General features: G+C 42.8%; 1 protein-coding gene across 6 annotated transcripts in view; it reads left to right on the top strand.

Moving 5' to 3' along the window:
• AMPH (amphiphysin) overlaps nucleotides 1-17,424 on the top strand; it is a 425,845-nt gene that overhangs the window by 373,686 nt on the left and 34,735 nt on the right. For all 6 annotated transcript variants that reach the window (XM_077269267.1, XM_077269266.1, XM_077269265.1 and 3 more), the window contains one exon: nucleotides 6,123-6,230. In XM_077269267.1, the coding sequence (XP_077125382.1) occupies nucleotides 6,123-6,230 (108 nt within the window). The remainder of the gene's footprint in view (nucleotides 1-6,122; nucleotides 6,231-17,424) is intronic.

Below are 17,424 nucleotides of genomic sequence, written 5' to 3'. Positions count from 1 at the left end.
ACCCTTCTGCTGACTCGCCGGGATAATGGCAGCTGTTAATTCAGCACTCTCAAGGTCGGCTACCCCACCTGTGGCATGCACACAGAGAGGATTCCAGTGTCCTCAGAGCATATTCTATGTCCTCCTTGTGAAAATAAACTCCACACATAATTGAGGAGAACCAACTGGTATCCATTGGGCCCAAACATGGCGTCCTCCGCATTCTGTAGTTCCTGGATTAAATCCAATTCAATCCGTTGAAGCTGGCACAGCTCCTGTAGTTTCTGTTTCTTTTGAGGTTATACATCCATTCTGCTCTTCTTCCCAAGGCCGAGTTGGTGGGGTTGGACATAGCATCCGTAACCTGCTCTGCATGCCTCATCAATGGTCTTCTGGGTCTATCTATATGCCTCGCTGGTTGTGGAGCCCTGGATGGTGTGTGAGAACACCAGTCCTCTGCAGCTCCCCCTGTTCCTCCGGGCTAAGCAGTATCCCACCACTGCCACCATAATGTGGAGACACGGGGGTCAGTGGGTACTCCCGTCCATTGGTCCGACTGTCTTTAGAAAGATTGCATGGATCAGGGCTCATACCAATGAATGCCCGCTCTCTCTCCCTGTGGGCAGAACACTAAGACAACACAGGGTAAAGGTAAAACAGTGTGACTATGCTTTATTGAACCACAAAGCAGGCAGATAACACGTAGAACAGTCCCAAAAAAATACCCCAAGATGGTGCACATTACAGAGTCTCACACTTCCGCTGACAGATCGGGATAAAGGCAGCTGTTAATTCAGAGCTCCCAGGGTTGGCTGCCCCACCTGTGGCACGCACACAGAGAGGAGGTAATGACAAGCATAGGGAGATGACAGTCCTTTAAGGTACAAGGCCAGTTGACCTGAGGATTACAATCTGGCTTCTCCTAACATCTCATGGAGCCAGGCGACCGTCGGGTCCCAATCCTGGCTTTCTACAAACATATCCATGGTTCAGCAATGGTCAATGGAGCAGATCTGTATTCTTCCAACTGGGGCTGAGAACCCCTACGTTATTTCCTGTAGAATGATAGATCCATGTCCAGGGCCGGACTGGCCATAGGGCACTTCTGGCAAATGCCAGAAGGGCCGGTGCCAGTGGTGGGCCGCTCAATCCGCCGCCCCCGCCGTCGCATTCAACTATACCGGCGTATAGACGCCGGTACAGTTGAATGCAATGATGGAGGAGAGAGCGTCTACAGACGCTCCTCTCCCATCATTCCCCGCTCTGCCTCTGACACTGCGGGTGCGCGATGATGTCATATCATCGCGCACCTGCTGTGTCCCGGGCAGACTGCAGCTGCTGAGACAGGAGCAGGAACCAGGAAGTAACCAGGAAGCAACGCTGGGCACGAGGAGAGGTGAGGAGAGTTTTTTTTTTTCTGGACTGTGGGGCCATTCTCGGAGGAGGTGAGGGGAGGAAGAGAAGAGATGTGGGCTGTATATAGTACTCTGTGGGCTGTGCTCTGTGCTGTATACTACTGTGGGCTGTATATAGTACTCTGTGGGCTGTGCTCTGTGCTGTATACTACTGTGGGCTGTATATAGTTATCTGTGGGCTGTGCTCTGTGCTGTATGCTACTGTGGGCTGTATATAGTTCTCTGTGGGCTGTGCTCTGTGCTGTATATAGTTCTCTGTGGGCTGTGCTCTGTGCTGTATACTACTGTGGGCTGTATATAGTTCTCTGTGGGCTGTGCTCTGTGCTGTATACTACTGTGGGCTGTATATAGTTCTCTGTGGGCTGTGCTCTGTGCTGTATACTACTGTGGGCTGTATATAGTTCTCTGTGGGCTGTGCTCTGTGCTGTATACTACTGTGTGCTGTATATAGTTCTCTGTGGGCTGTGCTGTATATAGTACTCTGTGGGCTGTGCTGTATATAGTACTCTGTGGGCTGTGCTGTATATAGTACTCTGTGGGCTGTGCTGTATATAGTACTCTGGGCTGTGCTGTATATAGTACTCTGTGGGCTGTGCTGTATATAGTACTCTCTGGGCTGTGCTGTATATAGTACTCTCTGGGCTGTGCTTTATATAGTACTCTGGGCTGTGCTGTATATAGTACTCTGGGCTGTGCTTTATATAGTTCTCTGTGGGCTGTGCTGTATATAGTTCTCTGTGGGCTGTGCTGTGTATAGTTCTCTGTGGGCTGTGCTGTATATATTACTTTGTGGGCTGTGCTGTATATATTACTTTGTGGGCTGTGCTGTATATATTACTCTGTGGGCTGTGCTGTATACTACTGTGTGGACTGTGCTGTATACTTCTACGTGGGCTGTGCTGTATACTACTGTGTGGTCTGTGCTGTATACTACTGTGTGGTCTGTGCTGAATACTGCTGTGTGGGCTGTGTTATCTACTACGCGAGCTGTGCTATAGTATGCAGGCTGTGCTGTATACTATGCGGTTTGTGCTATATAATATGCGGGCTTTGCTATATACTATGGGGAGTATATTATATTCTATGGGGGAGGCCATGTTATGTACTATGTGGCTGTGTTATATACTATTGTGGGGGTATATTATATTCTATGGGGGAGGCTGCGTTATATACTATGGGGGGCTGCATTATATTCTATGGGGGGCTACATTATATATTATGGGGAGGTGGGCTGTATTATATTCTATGGGGGTTACATACTCTGTGGGGTGGCTGCATTATACTCTGTGGGGTGGCTGCATTATACTCTGGGGTGGCTGCATTATACTCTGGGGTGGCTGCATTATACTATATGTGGGCTGCATTATACTGTATCGAGGACTATGGGGAATACGTTATACTATATGAAGAACTATGGGGTGCATTATACTATGGGAAGTGAATTGTACTACATGGATGACTGTGGCGGTGCATTATACTATATGGAGCACTATGAGGATTGTATTATGCTATATGGAGGACTATGAGGATTGTATTATGCTATATGGAGGACTATGAGGAGTGTATTATACTATGTGGAGGACTGAGCAATGTATTTTAATATATGGAGGACTATAGGGAGTGTATTATACTATATGGAGGACTATGGAGCACATTATAATATATGGAGGACTATGGGGTGTATTTTACTAAACAAGTAAAATGCTGCATATTCGGATTGTTTTTGCTGGAACAAAAAGCCTTGTTGTCAGCAGCACATTGCCAGTGTAAACTGTAGATGTGCTGCTGAAAACATGATACTGTATGGTGATCTGTTAGTGATCTATTAGTGATCGTTCTGTCTCATCATTATTCCTCAGCTGGTGGAAAGAGGCCGGGAAACAAGCGTTGAACAACTTCAGTATTGTCGATCAAACTCGTTTAGCGGCCTGAACTCAGCGCACGTAAATACAACAGAAAGGCTTCTGTGTGATGTGCAATATGTTAGCATTTGGGGACCCATTTTAAACTTTGCCTAGGCGTAGGGCCCCACTTTGCCTAAAACCGGCCCTGCCTACAAGTGTACAAAGATATTATACAGTCACCATGTGACAAGTGGGCCTGTGTAACTTCAAATGCCAGGGCTGAATTTTAGTCCCAGTCCGGCCCTGTCCATGTCCCTCATGAAGGAGCCATGATGACCTGGCAGCAGTCCTGTAGGATCACCTGGATGTTTGGATGGCTTGGCAGAATCTCTGGCTGTCTCTCTCTGTATCTGTCAGACTATACAGAGGCACAGCACCTCTTTTTATATTTAACAAGTGTCCTTCAGTTCAGCATCACAGATAAAGGGAAGAATGGGGATGACCAAGTCGCCTTGTTTGATTATGTAATCTATTTGCATAGATTTTCCTCTTCTGTTTTAAAAGGGAATAAACTATCTGGGCTACCCAATGCATAATTAGCATATCACTAGTCATCAAGGATAAGAGCACACTATGTTATATCGCATATCAGCTTACAAGTCAATATTTCAGGCTTACACAAACAAAAGTCTGTTTTCTTGACCAGCCAGAAATAAATGCTTAAATACAAAAGCCAACATAGAAATAAGGCTGCCGTCACACTAGCAGTATTTGGTCAGTATTTTACATCAGTATTTGTAAGCCAAAACCAGGAGTGGAACAATCAGAGGAAAAGTATAATAGAAACATATGCATCACTTCTGTATTTATCACCCAATCCTGGTTTTGGCTTTCAAATACTGATGTAAAATTCTGACCAAATACTGCTAGTGTGACGGCAGCCTAATAGTCTATTCTTTTTCGCTTGCTAAAAATATATGTCTGGTTAATTAAGATACAATGCTGTGTCTACACAGTCCTTTCGGGTTAAGATTTTTAAAAAAATACAAATGCATATAAAATAGACACATATCTCCTTTATTTTACCAGCGATATTAGCTGACACCCGCAAAAGAAAATAGCATTAAAATTAAGCCTTATGTATCAAGATAAAAAAAGATTCTAAATTATTTGAATATTCAATCAAGAAAAAAATGTACAACTGTGCAAAACCACATGCACTAAAAAACTGAAAATCTGTTTGGTCAGTAATGGGCTAAATGACCTGGTCCAGAACTGGTTAAAAGTGAATTCTGAAAGTGCAGATATGTTTTAAAAATTTTCCCTAAATAAAAATCATTTCCATTCATCTGAACAGGATAATTTCAAATGAATTGGTTAGTTACACATTCTGCTACAAAATCTGCAGCTTGTGAATTGACCTTAATGAATTTAGATTACATCATAAAACAAGAACATTAGAAATAAATATAAAGAAGTATAATAAATGAATAGAAATGTGGTGTTTTAAAAAATTGGCAGTAGTTTTCCATCCTGCATACTTATTTTCTGCCAGAAGCAACTAAATATTGAGCACTTGGCCAAGATCATGCTTAATGTAAGCTTGGGGACATGGAGCACAAAAAGCCTTTTGCATGGGTGAGAAAGGAAGCATGATTAGCTATGCAAATGAGCTGGATTTGTAATTCTCACTATAGTAGATAGGTGGTGTACACAAAAGTCTTATGTTTAAATATGGAAAAATTCATTAAACTTTGTGCCATAAATACATTTTACATGGCAACACAGCCTCCAGCAAAACTGAATTTAAAAATTCCACTCAGGATAAACCCTCTGAATAAAGTAGTGATATCTAGTGTAGTGAAAAATACTGGATTTTCCTCTGTTTTCCTAAAATTCTTTGTAGGGACATCATGTGGCCTGATGTTGGCTGGATGTTGTCCACAGCACACGTAGATCTTTACGAGCAACACAGTTGAAATACGCTCAAGAAATCCACGTGATTCACTTAAAAGGAAACTATCATCAGAAAATAATTTATTGTTTGAATGGAGTTTTTGTGTTTTTTTTTTCATTTTAGCATTTTTTTCCCTTATCACAGTTTGTATTAAAAATAAAAATTTTAAAAATAAAAATAGAAATCTTTTAATTTTAACACATGACACTGTAGCATTTTTAGACTGTAACATCTTGTTGTTTCAGGAAACGTCACACGTACATTAGACACACTGTTCAGACTCCAACCCTTTCTAATGTATTAAAGCATCTAATGAGCGTGTGTACAGGTCATTATGAAGGGAAGGGGGTCAGCTGTGACATCACCTATTGTAAATAGTGGATCCTGTTCTATCAGCTGTATATAGAGGTGTTATTGTGCCTTTGCCTTTGATGGTATGAAGCCTTGCTGAAAACTCTTCCTGAAAGGATGGGAAGTTAGAGTCTAAAAGGCCCCAGTAGTAGGTGTAAAAAAATGGAAGATTACAGTTTTGTTTTTTAATATAGTTGTGTTACTTTTTTTAATTAAAAAAATACATGTAACACTAAAACTGGATTTCAACAGTAGGTCATTTTCTCATGATAGATTCCCCTTACATGAAGCTTAGCTGCAAACGTGACACAGTTCATAGAGAAAAGCTTGTAACCCTAAAAAGGGGCGACAATGCAACCCTTTAGTTTGCATGACCCTCGGGCTCTTAGGGATATGCGATTAATCTTAAAAGTGTGAAAATCCTTTGTACTACAGTTATATCTGATGAATGAATAGAATTCAAGAAATTCAAGATTTGATGACGGAAGCATCATAAAATAAAAATCATACTTCAAAACGTGCAGATATGCTTTACATGGACATTTATACATATGTTTTCTGTTATTGATATTCCAGGCAGAATCTGACAATACAGAAGAAAATCTTGTTGATCCAACCCAATGTGCTGCAGAAGATGGGAAAGAACCTGAGCTAGACAGCGCGAAAGAAACTGATGTGACTCCGGTAACAACTTACAACGACACTTTTTTCCCTTTACATGAGTTTTGCATTAAGCTGTTGTCTGCCATATACTAAACTCTTCAACCATTGCACCAAAAAAGAGTCCAATATTCTTTATATCCACCATAAAGCCATGAAACAGACATGAAGCAAGCAAAACCATTGTTTCCCAGACTGTGCACACCTACATTTTCTGGCTGTTAATAATAATGACTTCCCATTGATGTGAGCAGAATTGCAATATCCCAGCTGCCTATAACTAGCACATGGTTTTCTCCTATGTGTCTTGTATTGTGCTAGGAGCGTGGTCTAACAGGCTTCCGTCAGTACAATTCTGCATTGCAATGGATTATACCAGCAATCAGAGTTATGAAAGTTAAAGTCTCAGATGGACGAAGTAAAAAAGTTAAATATAAGCTAAAAAAAAAAAATTTTCAATTTTTTTTTTAAAAAATCACAAAATAATAAAAAGAAAAAATGCAAAAAAAATTCTACCTATACATATGTATATTTATGTTAAAAAAAAGTACACATTGGGTATCGCCATGTCCAGAATGAACTGATCTATAACACACCGTCACATTAGTTAACCCCTTCAGCAAATGTCGTAATTAAAATAAATAAAAACCGTGACAAAAAATTATGCTTTTCATCATATCGCCAAACAAAAAGTGGAATAAAATGCTTTCAGAATACAGCGATGCATAAACTATTCTTTTGTCTATCAAATAGTTTTTATTATGAAAAAGTGGCAACACATGAAAAAGTGATGTAAGTGTGGTGTCACTGTAATCATACTGTCCCACAGAATACAGCTGTATTTTCAATTTTAAAAACAAGATTAGATCCAGCTCACCATAAGGGACATCTTGGAGGTGTTATGAGCCCGGAGACGTCGCATCAAGGCATGGAATAATCGAAGAATGAAGATAATCCAGGTCAATGAACCGTGAATAGACTTTTATTAACACAACGTGCATAACACGATCAGAAGGACAAGATCAGCAGTACACCGAAGAAATGCAACATCAATGCACTTCAGGTGACAGCCCACCCTTAGTCGTGATCATGACTAAGGGTGGGCTGTCACCCGAAATGCATTGATGGCGATTTATTTTAGTTATGTTTCTAATCTTGGCTTCTGTTAAGCACGTTATGTGAATAAAAGCCTATTCACGGGAAGTTGAACTGGATTTTCTTCATTTTTCAATCATGTACCTGCAAACCATAACAGCAAAATCTGCAGTATAACATGGTGCTCCTTCCCTTTTGAGCTTTCCACTGTGCCAGAAAAATAGTTCTTGATTATATGTAGGGTATTGGCACAATCAGCAGAAATTGCACAACAAACTATGAGGTCAATTTTTTCCTATTAGCCTTATGGAAAGAAAACAAATTGGGCTAAATCAACATTTTAGCAGTAAAAATGTAATTATTCTTTTAAAACTGCCCAATGGAATAAAATCTGTGAGGCACATGTGGTGTCAATATACTCATTGCACCCTTACATGAAATCATTGTGGGGTGTAGTTTGTAAAATGTGATCCCTTATGGGGAGTTCCACTGTTCTTGCATTTCAGGGGCTCTGCCAATGTGACATGGCACCCTCAAACCATTCCAGCAAAATCTGAACTCCAATATGGCTCTTCTTGCCTTCTGAGCTTTGCACTGTGCCTCAAAAGTACTTTTCAACCACATATGGGGTATTGGCATACTTGGCAGAAATTGCGTAACAAATATTATCATTCATTTTCTCTTATCCCTTTTGAAAATTAAAAACCAACATTTTAGTGTAAAAAATGGTAATTTTCCATTGAATCAGCCCAATGTTAAACAATTCTGAGAATTGCCTGAGGGTTAAAATTGCTCACTACACCCCTAGATGAATTCCTCAAGAGGTATAGTTTTCAAAATGGGATTACTTGTGGGAGTTTCTGCTGTTTTCATGTATCAAATGCAACATGGCATCCACAATCTTTTCCTGACGAAATTGCATTCTAGAATTCAATTGGCGTCCCTTCCCTTCTGAGCCCTGCTGTGTAGTTTTCCACCACATATGGAGTATTGGTATAGTCAGGAAAAATTGCGCAAAAAATTGTATTCTCCATTTTGTTCTAATACCCTTGTGAAAATGAAAAATTTGGGGTTGATGCAACATTTTTTCGTGAAAAATTATTTTTTTAATTTTCAAGGCACAACGTTATAAAATTCTATGAATCACCTGGGGGTTCAAGGTGCTCACCACATCTCTAAATAATTTCCTAATTTCCTTGAAGGGTGTAGTTTACAAAATGAGGTCACTTGGGGGGGTGCACTGTTTAAACACATCAGGAGGCTCTGCAAAGGCAACATGGCGTCCTCTATCTATTCCAGTTAATTTTCCCTTCCCAGACCTGCCATGTGCCCTAACAGTAGTTTTCCACCACATGTGGGGTACTCAGGAAAAATTGCACAACAAATTTTGGCATTCCAAATGTTAAATGATTCTCCTTCCCTTCCGAGCCCTGACGTGTGCCCAAACAGTACTTTTCCACCACATATGGAGTATCTGTGTACTGAGGAGAAATTGAACAACAAATTGTATGGTCTATTTTCTCCTGTTACCCTTTTAACCCCTTAGTGACAGAACCAATTTGCAGCTTAATGACCGGGCCAATTTTTACAACTCTGACCACTGTCAATTTATGAGGTTATAACTCTGGAACGTTTTAACGGAACCCGCTGATTCTGAGAATGTTTTTTGTGACATATTGTACTTCATGTTAGTGGTAACATTTCTTCGATATTACTTGCGTTTATTTAAGAAATAAATGGAAATATGGCGACAATTTTTAAAATTTTGCAATTTTCAAACTTTGTATATTTATGCCCTTAAATCAGAGAGATATGTCACACAAAATAGTTAATAAATAAAATTTCCCACATATCTGCTTTACATCAACACAATTTTGGAAGCAATTTTTTTTTTTGCTAGGATGTTATCAGGGCTAAAAGTTGACCAGCGATTTCTCATTTTTACAACAAAATTTACAAAACCATTTTTTTAGGGGCCATCTCACATTTAAAATCACTTTGAAGGGTGTACATGACAGAAAATACCCAAAAGTGACACCATTCTAAAAACTACACCCCTCAAGGTGCTCAAAACCACATCCAAGAAGTTTATTAACCCTTTACGTGCTTCTCAGGAACTGAAGCAATGTGGAAGGAAAAAAATAACATTTAACCTTTTTTTTACAAACATTTTACTTCACAACCAATTTTTTTATTTTCACAAGTGAAAATGAACCACAAAATTTGTTGTGCAATTTCTCCTGAATACGCCGATACCCCATATGTGGGGGTAAACCACTGTTTCAGTGCACGACAGAGCTTGGAAGAGAAGGAGTGACGTTTGACTTTTTCAATGCAGAATTGGCTGGAATTGAGATCGTACGCCATGTTGCCTTTGGAGAGCCCCTGATGTGCCTAAACAGTGGAAACTCCCCACAAGTGACACCATTTTGGAAACTAGACCCCTTAAGGAACTGATCTAGATGTGTGCTGAGCACTTTGAATCCCCAAGTGCTTCATAGAAGTTTATAACGCTGAGCCGTGAAAATAAAAAATCTTTTCTTCTCAAAAATGATTTTTTAGCCCCCAATTTTTTATTTTCACAAGGGTAACAGGAGAAATTGGACCCCAAAAGTTGTTGTCCAATTTGTCCTGAGTACGCTGATGCCCCATATGTGGGAGATAACCACTGTTTGGGCACCCGTCGGGGCTCAGAAGGGAAGTAGTGATGTTTTGGAATGCAGATTTGCATTAAATAATGCCTATTTTGTTGCGGATTTCGTTGTGGAATAGCTGCAGTTTTGCTACAGCTTTCAACATTTTAATGGCATTGCAAAAGATGAAAACTAAGGTGAAAATCTACCGAATAGATGAACTGTCAGTAGACTTTAAATTTGCACTGCTGTTCATTTTATGCTGCAGATTTTCTTCATAATATGTGGATGAGATTTCATGTAATCTCATTCAAAATCTTGGTAAGGTTATATCCAGAAGCTTCTGTTGGGATCGGAGAAGGCTGCCGCATGCCATAAGCTAAGCATTAGGTACAGGGAGGGTGCTATGGAAGTCTGGCTAGCCAGGTCAGTGGATGCTGACGCAGGTCAGGTGCCATGACTCTGCGCCAGCCACTGAGATGTAGGACCGTAGCCAGGTCCCTACACTTTGAATAGTTTCTCTTTTCTTAAATGTTCCTTATCATTAGAAATGGTTCACAGCAAAGAGACGTGTATTTTACATGTTTTGAGATATTTATCCTATATTGGTGGGAGGCCCCTGCTTGGTGGGTGGTCCAGGGCCCAAGCCCCTTGGGCCCACCCCTAAATCCGGCCGAGCATGCTCAGATAACACCTTATCCGAACATGTTCGCTCATCACTACTCGTAATCCATTGAATTCAATGCACAACCGAGTAGCTGTCGGTCATTTCAATCTCCTTAGCACCAATCTAGTTAACACCTTGGCTCATTACTAATTACGAGCATTGAGAAACACCATTCTGCATAACGAATACAATTTAAACAAGACCAAGTAATAACTTGCAGAGCTGTACACAAAATGTTTTCTTGTAAATTTTTGCCATCTACTGGAAACTATAACAAAGTATTTCAGAATTCTTGCTGGAACAAAAATAAGGGTATGTTCCAATGAGGATTATGCGCAGAGGAAAACCTAGGCGCTACCTATTCAGCTATATGATCACTCCCTGGTTAGATCAGATGAGAATCACGATGTCGGCGCAAGAAGAGGATTCTCCACCGTGGGGCGCGGCAGCACAGCAACAGCCTCTGAAATATACAGCTTGGAAGCAGCCCCTCATATATACACAGCCCAACAGCAGCTTCTAATATCTACAGCCCAGCAGCAGCCCTATATATATATATATATATATATATATATATATATATATATACAGCTCAGCAGAAGCCCCTCATATATATACAGCCCAGCTGTATATATATGAGGCCCCTCATATATATACAGCCCAGCAGAGGCCTCTTATACATATACAGCCAGCACAGAAACAGCCTCTGATATATACAGCCCAGCAGCAGCCCCTCATATTCAGGGGTTGGACCAAATAATGGAAACACCTGGAAACATCAACAAAAGTTAGTTTAATATGGTGTAGGTCCACCTTCTGCGGCGATTACAGCCTCAATTCTCCGAGGTATGGATTCATGCAAGGTGTGAATTGTTTCCAAAGGAATTTTAGCCCATTCTGTTAAAATTTCGACGATGGCGGCAGAAATCGACGTCTAACTTGAATCTCTAAAATCGACCATAAATGCTCAATAATATTGAGGTCTGGGGATTGTCGGGGCCACATGAGAAGCTCAACTTCATTAGAATGTTCCTTGTGCCATGCTTTAACGATTCTAGCTGTATGAATTGGTGCATTATCATCCTGAAAGATGGCGTTCCCCTCCAGGAACAGTGCTTGAACCATTGGATGCACTTGGTCGCCCAAAATGCCTAAATAATCTCGGCTGTTAATTCTTCCATGAAGGGATATCATTGGCCTGGCGGATCTCCATGAAATAGCACCCCAGATCATCACAGAACCTCCGCCATGTTTTACGGTTGGGAGAAGGCAGTCTGGATGGAATGCTTCTTTCGGCTGTCTCCAAACGTACACTCGGCCGGAGGTCGGAAATGGGGTAAACGATGATTCGTCTGAGAATATCACATGTTTCCATTGCTCGCGGGACTAATTCTGGAGGTTTCTACACCTCTCTAAATGCTTGGAAACATTTGTCATTGAGAGCATCGGTTTTCTAATTGCAGCTCTTTCGAGGAATCCAGATTTGTGCAGCTCCCGACGAACAGTTTTCCTGGAAACTGAGTTCTGTAGGTGTACATTGAGCTCAGCAGTGATTTTCGGAGCCGTGGTCTTGCGATCCTCTCTCACAATTCACTTTAGAGTCCGACGGTCTCTCTCAGTTAACTTTGACTTTTGGCTGGACCTGTGCTTTGCTGCGGACGTTTTTCCTTCTCTTTCAAATGCAGTCATTACTTTGGAGACAGTATCTCTTGACACGCCAAGCATTCGGGCACTTTCTGCTACACTAGCGCCTCCCATATGAGCACCAACAATTTGGCCTCTTTGAAAATCTGAGAGGTCTGCCATTGGTATCAGGTTCTCATCAATGTTCTTACATTTCTGTAAAACAAACAGTTAACTTGCATACACACATCACATAAACACAAATAATCAACTACAAAACATTACCATATGTCATGGTTTGCATGTTTATAACATGTTCGAAGATTATGATGCGTTTCCATTATTTGGTCCAACCCCTGTATATATACAGCCCAGCAGAAGCCCCTCATATATATACAGCCCAGCAGAAGCTCCTTATATATATACAGCCCAGCAGAAGCCTCTCCTACAGATACAGCCCAGCAGAAGCCTCTGACACATATAAAGCCCAGCAGAAGCCTCTGACATATACAGCCTCTTATATATATACAGCCAAGCAGAAGCCTCTCATACATATAGAGCCCAGCAGAAGCCTCTGACATATAGAGGCCAGCCGAAGCCTCTCATACATATACAGCCCAGTAGAAGCCTCTCATACATATACAGCTCAGCAGAAGCCTCTGACACATAGAGCCCAGCAGAAGCCTCTGACATATACAGCCCAGCAGAAGCCTCACATACATATACAGCCCAGCAGAAGCCTCTCATACATATACAGCCCAGCAGAAGCCTCGGACATATAGAGCCCAGCAGAAGCTTCTGACATATAGAGCTCAGCAGAAGCCCCTCATATATATACAGCCCAGCAGAAGCCTCTCATACATATACAGCCCATCAGAAGCCCCTCATATACAGTCCAGCAGAAGCCTCTCATACATATACAGCCCAGCAGAAGCCTCTCATACATATACAGCCAACACAGCAACAGCCTATGATATATACAGGTAAACAGCCTCTGCTATATACAGCTCGGCAGCAGCACCTCATATATATACAGCCCAGCAGAAGCCCCTCATATATATACAGCTCAGCAGAAGCCTCTCATACATATACACCCCACAGAAGCCTCTCATACATATACAGCCCAGCAGAAGCCTCTCATACATATACAGCCCAGCAGAAGCCTCTCATATATATACAGCCCAGCAGAAGCCTCTGACATATAGAGCCCAGGAGCAGTCTTTGATATAGACAGCCTAAACTTCTACAATATACATAGATACATATGTACATATTTTAATCTTTAACACCCTTTCAGGACTTCAAGGGCTGACAAGGTCAGATATACTACGTGAATTGGACTTTAGTGACATCATTAGTGATTTTGCAGAACGAAAATCAAGGAAAGTGCCTGGATTGTAAAAGATGAATGATTTTACTTGAATTACTCTGCATAAATCTTAAACTGTCATCCCATCTATCTTCCTGCTCCCTTTTTGACCGCTTACAATCAGGCTTCCGGTCACACCACTCCACTGAAACGGCCCTAACTAAGGTCTCCAATGACCTTTAACCGCCAAGAGCAAGCGACACTACTCTATCCTCCTCCTCCTGGACCTGTCCTCTGCCTTTGACACAGTGGACCATTCCCTATTACTACAGACCCTCTCATCCCTTGGCATCACAGACTTGGCCCTATCCTGGATCTCGTCATACCTATCTGACCGAACATTCAGCCTCTCCCATTCACACACCACCTCCTCATCTCGCCCCCTATCTGTCGGAGTCCCACAAGGTTCAGTTCTAGGGCCTCTGCTCTTCTCTATTTACACCTTCAGCCTGGGACAGCTCATAGAATCTCATGGTTTTCAGTATCATCTCTATGCTGATGACACACAGATCTACATCTCTGGACCAGATATCACCACCCTACTAACCAGAATCCCTCAATGTCTATCCACTATTTCATCCTTCTCCGCTAGATTTCTAAAACTTAACATGGACAAAACAGAATTCATTGTCTTTCCCCCATCTCACGCGACCCCCCCAACGAACCTATCCATTACAGTAAACGGTTGCCCACTCTCCTCAGTCCCACAAGCTTGCTGTCTCGGGGTAATCCTTGACACTGATCTCTCCTTCAAACCGCATATCCAAGCCCTTTCCACTTCCTGCCGCCTTCAACTCAAAAATATTTCACGGATCCGTACATTCCTAAACCAAGAATCTGCAAAAACCCTAGTCCATGCCCTCATCATCTCCCGCCTCAACTACTGTAACCTCCTGCTCTGTGGCCTCCCCTCTAACACTCTTGTACCCCTCCAATCTATTCTAAACTCTGCTGCCCGACTAATCCACCTGTCCCCCCGCTATTCCACGGCCTCTCCCCTCTGTCAATCCCTTCACTGGCTCCCCATTACCCAGAGACTCCAGTACGAAAGCCTAACCATGACATACAAAGCCATCCACAGCCTGTCTCCTCCATACATCTGTGACCTCGTCTCCCAGTACTTTCCTGCACGCAACCTCCGATCCTCACAAGATCTCCTTCTCTAATTTCCTCTTATCTCCTCTTCTCACAATCGCATAAAAGATTTCTCTCGCACATCACCCCTACTCTGGAACTCTCTACCACAACATATCAGACTCTCACCTACCATCGAAACCTTCAAAAAGAACCTGAAGACCTACCTCTTCCGGCAAGCCTACAACCTGCAGTAACCACTGATCAACCAAACCACTGCATGGCCAGCTCTATCCTCACCTACTGTATCCTCACCCATCCCTTGTAGATTGTGAGCCCTCGCGGGCAGGGTCCTCTCTCCTCCTGTACCAGTTGTGACTTGTATTGTTTAAGATTATTGTACCTGTTCATTTTATTTTGTGTTTTTGCATTACATATTGCAGCACCTTGAAAAATGGGCCTCCCTCCGAAATGGGCCCTGGGCCACCCACCTCTTAAATCCGGCCCTGATGCTCGGGTGTTAACTGAGTGACTTCGGCGTGCTCAACAAATATGTTCAAGACCCTACAACTGCATGTCTCACAGCTGGTTGACAGCCACAACACATGCAGCCTCCAGGGCTCCCACATATTATTCAAGCATGCCGAAGTCACTCGGTTAGCACTCAAGCATACTCAGGAAACACCTTATCCAAACATGTTCGCTCATCGTAATTCATTGAATTCAGTGCACAACCGAGGAGCTGTCGGCAAACCCAATCTCCTTAGCACCAATCTAGATGTGCTCTTACAGCTGCTCTTGTGCTGCCAATACACAGGCTAATAAACTAGTATAAAGATATATTGCACTGCATTAAGTTACAGAATCTAAATTAGAAACACACCTATGGGATTAAAAAAAGACCTAAGAAGGGGCGCATGCGCGGACCTTGGTAGCGGCGGACATGTCGCGCTGAGCTCCGCTTCCCGACTGATCCCACACAGCCCTATTCAGCCGTCAGTGCACAACAAACTTACCACCACCGGATCGTTTACATCCCTGGGAGCAGCGCCGCTGGTAATGCCGAAGAAGGGGAGCGTAGCCCAGCCCGCAGGCCGCTCCATTATGGATCTCCTGAGTGGTAATACATCCAAGATGGCCGCCGTAACAGCCTTATCCCCAGCCACGGCGATGCAAGCAGAAGAGATTGCAGGCCAGGGAGAAACTGCTCCAAATATGGAAGCCATGATCTCCACAGCGGCACTCACAAAATCCCTGCAGGAGACTTTCAGGGCTGAGCTATCTTCAGCCATGCAGGGCATCGCTTCACAGCTCCAAGACATTATGCAACGCACAAATAACCTAGAAGAAAAAATGGAGGCTATGACAGATGCCATAGAGGAGGACCACGAGACACTCAGGCACCATACAGACTGCATTAATGACCTGGAGCTCCGCTGCGAGGACTATGAAAACAGGTCACGCAGGAGCAATTTAAGAATAAGAGACCTCCCTGAGCATATTGTTGCCCTCAAAGAAACAGCGACCGCTCTTTTCACAGCTCTCCTGCCTGATTCAGATCCATCCCTCCTCCATATCCCCAGAATCCACAGGGCCCTGGGTAAGCCTCGCTCTATTGACATGCCTAGAGATGTGATTTTGAAACTGCATTATGAAGAAACGAGAGATTTGATCCTGATGGCAGCCAGAGACCGCCCCTCTTTACCTAACTTACCAAACTCTGTACATATATATGCAGACATTGCCACGGCCACGCTGGCCAGGAGGAGATCCCTCAGGCCCATCCCGACCTCTCCAGATGGCTCAAGTTAAGTACCGTTGGGGATTCCCCTTTGCCCTGAACTTTACAGCTAACTCCCAATCATTTACCTGCCGATCCCTGGAAGAGGGAAAACAGGCTTTGATTAAAGCAGGAATACAGATCAGTGCTGACACCCCCTCTCTCCCCCAGAGAAAACCTAGACCAGCAAGGGAATGGAAAGACTCCCCCAGAACAAGGAGTCAAAATGCACGGATCACCTGACGTGGCTCTCCTGTAGCGTAAGCGAAAGAAAATTATGTCCGCTGAGACCACCCCCATTGAAAAAGGTGACCTCCACCTTGACCGAACTCGTCTTGTGTAATATACCCTGAATCCGGATGAGTATTTTGCCATTATGTGCCTGACTTATTTCTTATAGGGTTACCAAACCCACCTAAACCTCTTTTACCCCTTCATATCCCTTCTCCCTCCCCCACACCCTACCCCTTCATTTGCCTCCCATCCCCTGTTCCCTATATCCCCTCCAACCCTCTTACCCCCTCCTTTCCTCTTTCCCCCCCCCCCCCTTTTTTTTTTTTTTTAAACTTCTCCTACTATATCAAGGGTTGGGACTATTGGGATTCTGACATGCTGCCCAGAACTGGCGACTCCTGGTTTGCTACCTAATATGGGAACCCAGATCGCCATACTTGTTGGACTTAGTGTCCTTTTGAAAATGTTATTTGTTCTGATTGTTGTTGTCTTCCCCCCGTTTGTCTCTCACCCATTGTTTCCTCACATTAATAGATGCTTTATCTACAGACTGACTAAATGCTGTGACAGGGTGAGCCCAGCTACGATTGCAGCCCCTAGCCTCACATCCAATAGCAATAGTCACATGCCCAAATATGTGTAGAGTCCTCTCCCATAATGTCCGGGGATTTAATTCGCCATTAAAGCGTAAAAAGCCTTTCCTTGATTACCAGAAACACAAGCCTGATATAATTTGCTTGCAG

Source organism: Ranitomeya variabilis, chromosome 6 (genome assembly GCF_051348905.1).
Source record: "Ranitomeya variabilis isolate aRanVar5 chromosome 6, aRanVar5.hap1, whole genome shotgun sequence".
NCBI classification, from domain to species: Eukaryota; Metazoa; Chordata; class Amphibia; order Anura; family Dendrobatidae; genus Ranitomeya; species Ranitomeya variabilis.
This window is presented reverse-complemented; position numbering and strand designations above follow the sequence as displayed.